General features: G+C 44.5%; 1 protein-coding gene across 1 annotated transcript in view; it reads right to left on the reverse strand.

The window, feature by feature from the left end:
• Positions 1-887: 887 nt before the first annotated feature.
• The window catches only part of PGBD5 (piggyBac transposable element derived 5), a 71,640-nt gene continuing 58,679 nt past the window's right edge, over positions 888-13,848 (reverse strand). Inside the window, exons 6-7 of the mRNA XM_066994059.1 lie at positions 10,591-10,696; positions 888-8,923 (exon numbers count right to left, since the gene is read on the reverse strand). Of these exons, the coding sequence (XP_066850160.1) occupies positions 8,728-8,923; positions 10,591-10,696 (302 nt within the window). The 3' untranslated portion in view covers positions 888-8,727. The remainder of the gene's footprint in view (positions 8,924-10,590; positions 10,697-13,848) is intronic.

Consider the following 13,848-nt stretch of genomic DNA (forward strand, 5'->3'; position numbering starts at 1 on the left):
CATTGCTGGAGTTATTAATTGCAAATTCTATCGAGAATAAGTTCATAGGAGATTGAGTAACTGCAGGCCTTGGCCTGGTCTGAAAAGATGCCATTGTTTTAAATGACAATGCTGAGGGTGTGCATGCGTACATGTCTTGGTGTTAATCAGATTCCTGATTTCCTAATTTCACAAATTATATTCCTTGTTTTATTCAATTAGTGTGCTAAAGCTGATCCGCACTGCTGCTCACAACTGTGAGCACAGAGCCCGATTACACACCGCATTAGCTCGGGTCACGGCGCATCCAGGGACCGGTGAGCAAAGCGCTGGGGGTGGTTCTCCAACCATGACAGAGAACTCAAAGAAATTCTCATTTGGTTCATCACACTGATCGTCCCCGCCAGCATGTGGCAGGTCTCACCGCAAGGGTCTGTAGCAGCCTCTTTGGGTCCCATCTGGCTGCGGAGCAATGCATGCTCACCTGCGGTGCTGGTGTCGTTCTCAACAGCACTCACGGGCTGTCAGTTCGGCTACCTGCAATTGATGAGGTGTGAGAGCCGGGGGTGTTGAGTGTGTCAGACTCTCCTCCCTGCTGCTTCTCTGGTACCTGCCCACTGCAACCCCACTTAGGTTTTCCCCTGCGAGGTTTCTGCTCCCTTTGTGGATTAAAATCTCAACCAGGCGATGTGTGCGCAGCTTTGCCTGCAAATGCCACGCGCTTGGCTTGTGGGTGATGGGTTCGGTGGGTACCACTGGTGGGGCAGACAAAGCGGATGAGGAGCTGGGGCAATAACACAGAGGGCTGTTACCATCCCGCAGAGAGGTCTGAGACCCAGCACAGCCGCCCACGTCCCGTGTTCAGCCCTCCCTCTGTTCTAGAAAAGAACGAGGCAGAAAAAGCAAGCAGTAATATATCTGACTGTATTTCAAAGTTGTTGATTGTAAACAAACTTTGTTGAAGAAATAAAATCACATGACAAGATATCAGAGTGATACTATAAATCCATTTTGTTATTGTTGCCACACTTCACATTTTTGGAACTCAGAATTTAGCTCATGGTGTACAAAACTTGTAAAAATTTATTGCAAGCGTGCCTTTGTGTAGAACAAAACTGGTGTCACAAAAGTAGTTCCCTGTCCCATGCAGAAATACAGGTGTGTAGATCTCTGTGTGAAGAGGTCACACACCTGCATTTCCTGAAAGACTTGGCTGTTACAAAATTGCTCTGAGAAGTTCAAAAAAAAAAAAAAAAAAAAAAAGGAAAAAGAAGAAAAAAGCAATTGCAGTTTATGCTTTACCTCTGGAATTTACATTTTCAACAGAAATCTCTAGAATTTTAAAGAATATGGAACTTGCAACAGAACTGCAGTCGCTGATGTGAGCGCAGCCCATTGGATTCGTTTTGCAAGCACTCCGACAGCTAAGGCCAATCATCGTGTTTGGTGCAGTCACTGCATTTGATGGAATGTCAGTTGCACATTTTTGATGATTAATTACAACAAAACATGGATGGGAAGATGCCACTTCCAGAATTTCCATCGTTCCTGTCTCTCCTGTGGCACTTGAGACCCACTCCCTCGCTGTGCTGACACGCAGCAGAGCTTTGACTCCCCGGTCTGCAGCTACCGCACATGTACAGCGTGCGCAAAGGTGTGGAGTGAGGCCAGTGATGGAGCTACAGCAGGGCTTATGCAGCAAAAGCAGCTCTGCGGAGTGGTTATGTTAAACATCAGCCTTTTATTTTTTATTCAAAGGCAGCAGGGGAGGGGGAGTGCGCATGCTGGAAAGATAAGTTGGAAGGGATCATCGGGCTCCTCTCCCTCTGCATGTCCGACCTCTCCACTGCTCTCTGCCTCTTCCAATGTGCTGATCCCCCTTAAAAATCCTCATTTATCAGACTGTACCAATTAGCCTCACATATAGTGGATCGATCTCTGGCATAAATCTTAGTTTTGTTGTCTCCAATCTCACCCCAGAACATGGGGTAAAGTTATTTTTAATTTCTGTATTGAAATGCCAGGCAACAATTTGGCTTTTAAATAGAGGCGAAGTCCAGGTTGCAAAAGTAAGTCTGAGACCTGTAATATGCTTTCCATCAAATGAGTAACTTGGTTTCACAGAGAGGTGTGAATTGTTCAGCACTCAGATTTTGCACACACCTTGACACACGTTAGTTGGAGCACAAGACCACAAAGTTACTTTGACAGCAAGTGGGTCGGGGTTCTGGACTGATGAACCTAGCGTACAGGGCTTTGCTTTACTGCTTCTAGGCTTTTTGGTAGCTAGTGAAGTTAAGTGCTCTGTTTGAAATTCAGAGCATGCTGCACATACTTGAAGAGTAGAAGCATTTGCTAGCTTCTTCATTTTAATGAACAGATGTGCCAGGGCTGGAAGCAAATTGTATGGGCTTGGCATGTTCCTCTCCCTAGTAAAACTTAATTTGGCTCCCTCCAGAGTCCCCGTCCTTACCAGGTGTGAGATCAGCCAGTCTGTTTCTTTTTGCCTCACATTTGTTTGCCCAAGGAGCTTGGATCCCAATTTGCACTCATCTCTCACCATTTGCTTATCCGATCAGGTCCTGAATGTCACGGCCCTACAAGAAGGTGTTACGGTCCTTTCCCAGTAGGTTCCTCATCCAGATCCCCGAAGCACTCCAGGATAGTTGCGTTTACATCAAATGAGCACTTTTGCAGAGTGATATTTTTTGATGGATAAAACTTTTGCACTAGACATTGTGTGGACCACCTTGACATCTAATGCTAGCAGTTATTACTTCAGAAGAGTGACACAAAAGGGATTTACCACTTAAGGCCTTTTTGTGATACCTAACAGCTGCTCACCAGACCCATCAGAGTGGTGAGTGTGTGAAGGGTTTAAAAAAAAACCAAACCACAACTCCCCAGCCCCCCAGACGAAATCCAAGTCCCCTGTCTTTGGCAGCGATGCAGCGCTGAGGAATGTTTCAGCCATTCCAGTGGGAGCAGCGGGAGGGTGATGCTGATACCTGCCTCGGGCCCACACAAACCCGATGGGGCAGCATTAATGGGGCAAAGCGGGCAACACCGTCACAGTGACTGCAATTAGTATAGGCTTCGGAAGCAATACCCTGTTTCATCGGCGATGTGCCAGATAGCAGGAAGGATCAGCAAAGTAATACTAAAAAAGCAAACAGAAAGGCCAGCTCTGTGTTGCCACCTCTTCCCTCTTCCAGACTGACCGAGAACTAGTGGGATGATTTGGCTGGGCGTGCTCCCAGTGCAAGGAACGAGGGAAGCAAAGCATAGGACAGGGAAGCTCTTCAGGGCTAGATTTCTGAAGAGAAAGAAAAGGCTCTCGAGAGGAGAGGAAGAGACCCTTTTTGTACAAAAAGCACGGATATTCTCAGCTCTTCTCCCAGCACGGAGATGCTTATGCAGGGTTTTTTCCAGTTTGAGTTCATAATGCTTGTGGAAAGAAAGGTAGGTCTGGGAAGAGCCTTTACAAGAAGGAATATATACCAAGTAGCACTGGTGGTAGGCTTGCATTTGAGCAGATGATGACGTGATCTGTCCGTGCAAAGTACCCTAGTTAATGACAGGCCAAGTACACAAATGTATTGGACTTGGAGTTCCTCGCCTTTCACATCACTGCTAACGTTCCTTTGCTGCTTGCACGTTTTTCTCAACCAGACTGAGATGAGCTCTTGTTTTACAAATAACTAATTTCACATCAGTCACAGCAACGAGAAAGTGCCATGGCAAGCTCCACTACAGAGATGGATGGAAGACTTCACATAGTCTGAGTAATTATTTGTCTGGATTTCACATTGATGATTGGAATACAGCATAGCTTCAGATTCTCTGTGTATCTCCTCTAAGCTCCTCCAGGCAGGTTGGGCTGCTGTTTTATTTGGTTTTCTCTTACCTTCGGGACATCTTGGTTTTGACTCACGCTGGCCTATGTGGAGCAAAGAACCTGTGCTGACAAAGTCCTACAGCCCCTGCTGAAGAGCAGGATGATGTCTGTCGTGCTTTCATCTCAAATTTGGAAAAGTGCATTTGAACAAGAACATGCAGAACATGGACTTAATCAGCAAGACTGCAAACTCCACTTTACAGTTTCATCACCTGTGCTGTGCCTCAGTGTCCGATTATGGAAGTGGAAGCTCCTATCTGAAGGGATAATGACGGCTGATGATTACCGATGTTGTTAAGAGCACTTTCCAATCCTTGCATGGAAAGAGGCAGACACGCAGAATTACCAGTGCAGCATAAACCCCGACTCGTCACTGCAATCAGCCACAGGACTAGTGGATGCTAAGACATGTAAGACTGAGCCATCGGAGGCCCCCTTCACCAACAATCAGCTCAAGACAGACTACTAAATAAATGGTAGAAGAAAAATAAGACCTCTTCAGGAAAAAAAAAAAAAGCCACTTAAGTGTAGCTGAAGGTGAAGAATGGGAATGCTGTTTTGAGTTGCTGTTCGTAATGTCAGTCTGGAAACAGCTAAATTCATTTTTCTCTAGGAATTGTCTGAAGAAAACAAAGTTGTACCCATTAGCGACATTGGGACATCTTTAAATAGGTATACTCAGACTACCTTGCAAATGAAGATGGGCCGGGGCTAGAGAAAAGAAATGGAAAACAGAGAAAAGATGTTTTTAAATTGTGCCCTAGTGTCGAGTGCACAAACAGGCTGAAGTAAAAAGTTGCAGAGTTTCTGCAAGCCCTTGAAGCTTTTTTCAGCTAAGACATCAGCAGTGGAAACCATTTCACAGTGGCTTCTAAGCTCTTGTGAGTGTTATATTACACACTAGGAGAAGAAATGCTTTCCAAGAACAGCTCGTGGCAGGACAGACATTTCTTGAAAGAAGTCCTGTGCATAGAAGGTGGTCAGTATGTCTCACTGATGGTCTCAGTTCTCTGAAACAAAGTTTGCATACCACAAATAAACTGTTTTCAGAAGTACGCATGAAGGAAAATTCAGTTAATCAAGAGAGACACGAGCCATCCCGATCCCATGTCTATTTCAGCTTCAAACTCTTATTTTTCCCCCTGGAAAAATTTAGAAAAGTTCCTGTTTGGCATTTCCATTGTCTTTTAACTACTGTTGAGCTTTAAGATCTCTTACCCAGATTGTCTCAAGGATACAAAAAAACGAAATGAAACCAAAAAAACTTGGCATCACATCACAAGTCATTGCACAGTTAACACACACGCACACACTATAACTAGCATCCTCGCGCTACTTTGAGACTAAATTCCTTCTTTTCCTTTACCTAGGGAGAAACTTCAGTGTTCCAAGCAGGTGGGGAACCACATCGGAGTGAGCCAGTTTGCAGGAAAGGAAATGTTACAGAATCTGAACTGCAGTTAATAAACCTTTGCTTTTCTAAAATGATGAAATTTCTTCCTTAATTATTTTACCTTGTTTGTAGGAACTTAGAGAGAGTGCAAGACGCTTTTTCAACACGGAAAAATCCTAACTTTCCTCATCCCTATCCACTCCAAGTCAACAGTTGGAGAAGATAAAGTTGAACAGTTATCTGTGGATATAGACTATGCTTTGGTGGGTTTCAGACCCCAAATTCAGGCATTTCGTACATATAAATATATATAAATATTTTTGCTTATTTATGGAATGTTTGCGCATGTTTAGGGCACCAGTTCAAAACGATGAGGGATGGTTAAGGCTAAGAAAATGAAATTCATTGCAAAGCTATAATTTTGTCTTAACGTTTCTCCTTTACAAAGGAGACTAAAGCATCTTCCCTGTAATAGTCAGCCACTGTGTAATCCCCCATCAACTCCAATTCTAGGGAAAACTACTCAGGACCCAGTCCCTGAGGCAAAAAGCTAGGACCTCGTCATTTTAGCTCAAGTAATCCACATAATTAAAAACACAAGTTAGTGGAAAAATTAAACATTCCAAGGCCGTGGACCTACTGACACCTGAAACTGAAAAGGCATTTTCTGAACAGGAAGGTGTGGATCCAGGCCTCTGCGCATACACAGTAACGTAACAACTTGCAAAGGGCGCCAGATCTAGCTCGAGGGGCCACGACATAGCTGGAAAGTGCTGTGCTTACTCCTCGGAGGCACGAAGTGGCTCCTAGGAGGTCATACGGGCCTCTCCGTCTCTGCTGGGGGCACCTGCATCTTGCAAATGCTCTGGCTTTGCGGGGGTTCAATGCAAGGAGGCTGGGCTCCCAGCAGCTACTCTTCGTTCAGGTTGTCAGACCAGCACAGTTCTTGCCAGACCTTTCCTTGCTGCCCTAACTCTGACCAGTCAATAAACCTGCAGGGCTTAATGAAGTTGTAGCTACTCTTCCTGTTGTAATGAAGTCTGGCATTGGCTGAGCTAAGAGTAAGAACGCCGTTTGTCTTCGGGTACCTCTGTGGAGTTTCCTAAGAAATGGAAACTTGGAGGTTTGCTGAACTTTTGTTTTTTATGCCTCATGCTAGCCTCTCTCCCCCTTTTATTCCCTCTAAATACTCTTGAATATTTAGAAGCCTGACAAGAAGCAGCCATGCCACACGTTCAGTCTGGGAGGGGTGGCCTCAGTTCCCTGCTGGGACAAGATTTGAACTCATCCTTGGTCTCCTACGTAGCCTGGCACTGCCGAGGACTAGAGCAGTACAAACCCTCTCCTTCCTCTTGAGGCTAGGAGGCCTCCAGTGCACAAGGTTGTGTCCTTCCCCATGCTCGTCTCCTGGGTGGAGACCTCGTGGACTGGGAGGTGAAGGGGGAACCTGCTGGCACCGCTCTGCTGCTCGCTGTGTGGTGGGCAGGCAGGGCAGGCTGCGCAGGGCAGTCGCCAGGCCGTACTGCAAGCAGAACCACCATGGACCTGGCTGTCCCCTTGCTTTCCCCGCAACCAGGTGAGATCTGCCTAAGTCTACTCCAAAAAATAAGACTTTGGTGGAAATAGAAATCTGTCAGTGCAAGAATGTTCTTTGGGCTAGTCAGTAATTTACAAGCCTCTGCTGGACTCTTCTGTGATGATTTACAGGCTTTGCATTTGCACAGTGCCTTGGCATCTCTGATAACCATAAGAGTGAAATTTGGAGAGTTCAGAGGGTACTCTGTCGTCTCTCTCCAGACAGAAACATATAACCTGTGGAGTTATAGACTGATAAAGAAATAAATCAATTGCTCCATTCCTCTTAAATCAGCCCAAGTCATTCTTTGGTAACACCTTCCAGAAAATGCCAGGCTTGGGGACCTAAAACCAGCTGGTCCTTTAAGCAACGTGGTTGTGCCCTGTAAGTTAATGCTATTCTGTTTGTTTCCATCGCTGCTAACCTTTAGAATACAGAGGGTTTTTTGTTGATTGAGTTGTAGACTGAAATCAATAACGTGTAGAGGGCAGGGCAGTGTTTCACCTCCATATTAATTCTCTCCTGTTTTGGTCACACTCCCCTCTCTCTCTCCAAGGCTTTCCAAGACTTCAGTGGCCTTCGGATTCCACCAACACCAAACCAGAGTGGTTCAGCCACAGGCACCAGCTCATGATGATGCTCATCCTCTACAGTGCTACTCAGAACAGGTGAGCCCTTTGAGCTTGCTCTGTTTTAGTTAGGTTTAACATCTGGTTGCAATCGGACTTCTTTCTTTTTGCAAAACACAATGCTATGTTATTTTGCTAAACATGTAATCTGCTTAATTACAACTATTGTGGCAAGCCCGGCATTCTCGTAAGAAGAATGCTTACAGAACATCCCGCAGTGATGATGCAAAACACACTGCTATTAGTGAATTATTTTTTTTCCTGCAAACTGTGTGCCAAATGAAGTTCTAAAATGGACTTACAAAAGGAAAAGAAATAAATTGTTTTTCCTAAAAAACGTGAGCCCATTATATTAGACTTTTAAGCAACATGTAAGATACAGTTGAAATAAAAAAAATATAATTGTTATACTCTCATTTTTGATCTGTATACTGACCGTGGCAGTTATGATGTGAGGCAGTATTACTTCACTCTCTGGCTGTGTATAAAATGTTTCATTTCATCCTGTTTTTTTAAAAAAAAATCAATGTTATGTTTTTCCATTTTAAATTCACTAATGTATTTGGTTTCTTCTAATCTTGCTGTGTTCTAACTGGGATCAAATTGCCTTATGCCTTTTTTTTTTTTTAAAAAAAAAAAAAAAGGAAAGAAAAAGTTTTAACCAGTTCTCAGTTCCTGGCTGCCTGCCTTAAAGGTTTTGTTTGTCAATATACTTGCTTAAGTGTTCGTGTCTCTGAACTGCTTCTTTTAGCACACTGTGAGGACAGCACTGATTCCCTACAAGGTGGTAGGCACTCTCAACCACAGCCCATGGTGCAGACTTACGTTACTTGTCCCAGAATTGAGTAACTCCAAGTAAGGTGTATAAAGTTTTTTGCAATGCCCACCTGGGACTGCTGAGCTATCTCAGCTTATGACAAGCTCTTAGCCCAAGAGGGACTTTACAAGATGACCCTGTTCAACAAATAGTATTGAGAGATAACTAATTTAAGTCCGTTTCTGGTGTACAGATACCCACGGGGCATTCACTTACGCAATTTTTTGTCAGCTTTTCTTGTGGCACTTTCTGTAGAACATGTTTACATCCAGCTGCTACTAGGAACAAAGTTTCCACCTCTCTAGCGGCATCACTTGGCATTTTTGGATAAGGACAGCACTGGTGGTGTCAGAAGTTCCTTGCTTTGCTGTTCCAGGTGTGGTATCTTCTTCTGCTTACCTTCCACCCCCTGCCTATGCCACCAAGAACATTGCATCAATGGGAGGGTGAGGTGTCTTCCAAGCCCAGGAGCTCCTTTACAAGTCTTTCACCAAACTGTGCACGGCTATACCTTGTCACGTGGTAGGCCTCTGACATTTTGTAGAGGATGTAGGCATTGTTTATAGCGATGCTGATGGCAAACCAGAATACTTGTTGCCAGGTCTTGTTTGGTTTGTGAGAAATGAAATACCTACAAAGCCAAGAGGGAAAGAAAAAAAAAAAAGAAACAAAAAGTTGTATTCAGCCATCACTTCCATCTGGGAGGCAAGAAATATCCCTGGAAAAAGATTCCTGCAGTCCCAAAGGGGAAGCAGGACCACAGCTTACTGCCAAGTGCAAGTATTAAAGAATTTTGTACAATGCATTTGACAATCAGTTACAGTTAGTTATCTGTCGCTTTGGTTTTGTAAATTTCTAATAGTGTCCTTGTTCTAGGAGCCAAACCTCAGCAACCCTCCCCTCTGTATTGCTGCACATAAGCAAGAGTAATGATACAGACTCCTAGAGCTTGCCTGTGACAAACATCCAAGTAATGGGAGCCGTGGGTCTGAATCCCTTCAGATTGTAACGTAAAATTCCCCCCCCTCCCAAACTCAGGCCTATTATGTTACAGTTCAGGGAAGACTGCTCATGCCTCTCCTCTCGTTTATCTCGATCGTAAGTGAAGAATGATTTCTGCTGTTGTCAACAGCACGTGGGAGGACGTGGGGGTAGAGCCAGAGCGTGCAGTGCTGGTATGTGGAGCACCTCCTCTCCATAAGGCAGGAGAACTAGGAAGGACTGACAACCTTATATTTAGGTTCTGACTAATTCCAGGACTACCAGAATATTCTCTTCAGTCATAAGATTTCCCACTTCCCTACTTTTCATTTTTTTAGCAACCATTTACATGTACTACCTCATCTCTTTTTTGTACCGCTTTCCTCAGATCAGATCCCAACACTGGTCTCTAACAACCACCTCCTCCTCTTTCATATCTTATGCTCAATTCTTGCTGTTTTGCTCAGAACTGACTTGGAAAATCCCTGCTACTTTTTCTCTCTCCCCAGTTTTTAGCTCTTGAAATCTTCTGCACCTCACTGCTACTCCCACAGCCAAGTTTCACCACTGCTATTCTTGTTTCTGTTTCTCCCCATTACATTTTGAGCTAGCAAAGAGGACCCCAACTGGAATCCCGGAGCCAAAAAATCTAAATTATCACAAGAGGCCTACATTCTCCCAGTTTACCTAGATCAGGTTTGCATCCAAAATGGAGTGTCCTTTTCTTCTGGCTCAAGGTGACACAGATATCACCAGGACAGATAACCACCTAAACACCAGTTGATGATAAGGGTGGGGAGCTAGCCAGCCTGAGAGACTTGTAGACCTTTGATGAATTCTCAGTCTAGCCTTGACTTTGATGTGGCCAAAAACATCACCAACCTGTTGGCTCATCTTCCCAACTCTTCTTACAGGTCATTTTCAAGATGACAAGAACATAATACTCTTAATTTTATTTTATTATTTTTTTTAAACTGGTGGATAGGGCCAAAGCAACACTAGCATGTTTTTTTGAGATTATTCATAAAGGTGAAAGTTAGGGGAGTAAAAAATTCAATGTGTGCAATGATGTACTCATTCATCTCCTCACTCCTGCAGAGATTCCCTACAATAGAGCTGGCAATGCAGCTATCGCCATTGTGCAGAGCTGGCTTCTGATCTTTGACTAAAACAGGAGTTTTGTCAGAGATGAATTAAGTGAAAGCAGGGCTGGGCTCTCAGCTGTAGCTCAACATGGAGAGCTCAAGCAGTCCAGCCATGGGGAAGGAATGAAAGAAATACATGTACACACACATACACATCCTTATTCTCACTTACTTGCTGTATTTGTCGTCGTATTTGCAGATATAGCTAAGGTGAGCAGCAAATGCTTCAACAGCCAAAGGGCATGGAATTTCTCCACTTTTTCTCTTAATTATAACTCCTGCATCAATTAGAAACATAACAGATTTAAATCCACACGATAGGTTTAGCAATTAGAAGATACATAGTTTATTACAAAATAAACCTTATTGCTAGTTTCTGTCTCCAAACTGGGAAGTGGTTCCTCTGTTACCTGTAACAGAGATGCTAATTTGATGTTTTTTCCATTGGTAGTATATTGAACGAGGGAAAAGGGAAGAAGAGGGATCATTATTCAGTCAGAGATGCTTCTACCTGCTTGTAGAAGGGAGGGATGAATAAAATAAACTTGTAGTACTTTATTGAGGAGTCCATTCCCTGGTTTTTGACTTCACGTTCCTTCAGGGTTTGATGGTCAGCTCTCAAGGGACTGTCTTTTGCTCCATGCCTATAGCTTATTGTCTAGTGAGGATCCCTGCTCTCTCCCAGGCACGACAGTATTTTTCTCCAAGTCTAGTGAAGCACAGGCTTGGTTGCATCCTTTCTCAGCACTGTTTCAGTACAGATACGATTCTGGGCTTTCTCATTTCTCCGGCCAACAAACTCCCACTGCCTTGATTCTGCAAAGTCTTTTACAATCACCCCTAAAATGCTCCTCACGTTTTGATTGCAGACTTCACCCTTTCATGCCTTCAGCTGGAAGTCTCATTCCATCCATTATCTCCGTCAAGCCCCCTGTGCTGTCCGGGCTGGCAGGCTCTATTTTGAAGCAAGACTTATGACACATACTAAATGTCATGTTACATGTGAGCCATCCAGCTATTTATTTCAGGTTTTTAAAGTCTGATTTTTCATGTGTCCAAAACGATACCGCCTCTAAATTGTTCAACAATTCTCCTTTCAACTCTGTACCCCCAAGCTGGGTGTAAATGTTCTTTCTCTTCTCCCCCTTCCCTCTTTTCCCCCTCTTTTCCCTTTGAGAATTTATATTTCCTTTTGCAATTTGCTTTGTATTCACAATCCTTAAAAATGCATTATGATGGCAGCTATGTGGACATCACACACTCCTTCTCACTTTTTATTATATTCTGTGTAACATTCCTCTTTATTGAGACCATAAATATCTTTATATGCACATTATTTCTGTAGCCTTTCCTGCATTTGTTCTGTAGTCATAGGGCCATCCCTCCAGGGAGGCAACTGCTGGAGCTGGGTTGTTTTTAGCTGCAGGTCTCTGTGGCGAGCAGCCCCAAGCAAGCTGACTCACCGGCACCTCCGATGAGTTATTTCCCCTCCTGGTCCTCCCCCAGCATCGCTGTGCTCCGTCCCTGGCAGCCCTCCAGGGGAACACACCGCCTGCTCTGCAGCCCTGGCCTGCCTTCGCCTGCGTGCTGCTCTCTCTGGTGCAGGCTGCTGGCACCAGCTTCTGGTTTGGTGTTTTTTCACCCTGTGAAAACTCGGTACCCGGGTTCCTGAGATTAGCTAAGATCCGGGGGCTCTACTGGAAAGTTTCTAGCCAGTACGCTTGTCAAGCAAAGCTTGGGAAATGTCAACCTGAATGAAATAAGCAGAAAGACAAACGCATATGTATGTTTGTTTCCTTAAATACTTAAGTTTATGCCAATCCATAATTTTTGGAGCTAGAATCCTGTTTTTTTAAAACGAAGGCTCACTAATATCAGCACTTACTTCCCCTTTGGCAAGCACTAAGATTTCATAACACAATATAACGGAGTGGGCACTGCGTGTTGCAAGTGCTGTACGGCTTTTTTCAGGACTTAAATTTGTTACAGTTCTTTATCTGAACTGCAGCCAGGCAGGTTCATACGAGGTCTAATGTTCATGGTCTTCCCCTCAGAGCCCCACTGGCCCCATCCTCCCTCTCACCATACTTGGACATAACCCCGTGAATTTATTCCCACAAAGGATGCATGGAGATTTAAGGTTAAAATCCTAAGTTTCCCTGTCCTCATACATACTTTTTAATGTTAAGCTGCTTTCCCCAGACTTTCCAGTTCTGAGCCAATCTCACACTTCCAGCTCCTCCAGGGCTAAGAATCACACTGGGGCTTGCTTATACAATAGCTTCGTACAACTGCAATGCCTCCACAGCATTTCCTATGTTTTTTCTTCCAGCTGCAGGGTCTTCAAGGCAGGGTGGGCAGAAAAGGTACAGACAGCAAGGGGAGGCTAATGAGAACTCCCTAGGGCAACTGCATCCTTTGATACTGGCTGTGTCAGCAGGATGTTGATTCCTGATCCTACTTCTTTGCTCCCAGCTTTCTCATCCTTACCACTGTCCCCTCTCCAGCTGCCTCTGCATGCTTCCCTTGCCTCTCTTTAGCTTCCTGTCTAGTCCATACCCGAAGTGTTAAACCCTATTTCTACCTCCTGCCACCCCAATCACTGGTGGGATGCTAACATGCCGCTTGCAGCTATTTGGTCCTTGCCTTCTGCATATGTGGCCCAAACTTCATTTTCTGTCCTTAGGTATTGTCCATTTAGCATCTAAGCAGAGCTGGCTGGTGAAGAGCTTCTCCGAATGCTCTTCTCAGAAATAAGCTGCATCTCCGAAAGATCTTGGGTTCAACAAGGTTTTGCTGAAGCACGATGATGCCTGAAAGGAAGCAGCCCAGCCCCTTAACAACTTGCAAAGGAGCTGCTGCTTCCAGCTCTGCACTCTGCCGAAGCCATGGGATTTCCAGGGTCTGCAGTGAGCTGGGAACCCTACATGGCAAACAGGACCCTGCTGCCCGAACACCAGGGACCCTGAGGCTCCTCCCTGTAGGTCAGAAAGCCCAGGATTCCCCAAGTTCCTGGCCATCCTGCTGTGCAGCAAGTGAGGCTGCTGCCTGCTCCATTCTGCTTTGTACAAAAAAATAGAGGTTTTAGTTATTTCTAGAACATTGACCTGGAGCTGCTGGGACGTGCAGCCGTGTCCCACAGATGGGGAGGTTTGGACCAGCACATCACCTGCTTTAGATTAAGGGCAATTTTTTACTCCCTGGGGGTCTCAATCTCTTTTGACTTCTCAGTACTTCTGCAGAACAGGCAAAAGAGAAAAATTCAACTCAAGCTAAAGCTTAAGGGAAATTAAAAACCCTGCTGAATTTTGTTCTAGGCAGAAAATTCATACTTGTTAGCAGAGTAAGCAGGACTTTTTTGCAAGACCAAAGAAATAAGACTCATCCGTTAGCATCTGAGGTGATGTATTATGACACACTGGTTCAAAAC

The sequence above is a fragment of the Anser cygnoides genome, chromosome 3 (genome assembly GCF_040182565.1).
Source record: "Anser cygnoides isolate HZ-2024a breed goose chromosome 3, Taihu_goose_T2T_genome, whole genome shotgun sequence".
NCBI lineage: Eukaryota > Metazoa > Chordata > Aves > Anseriformes > Anatidae > Anser > Anser cygnoides.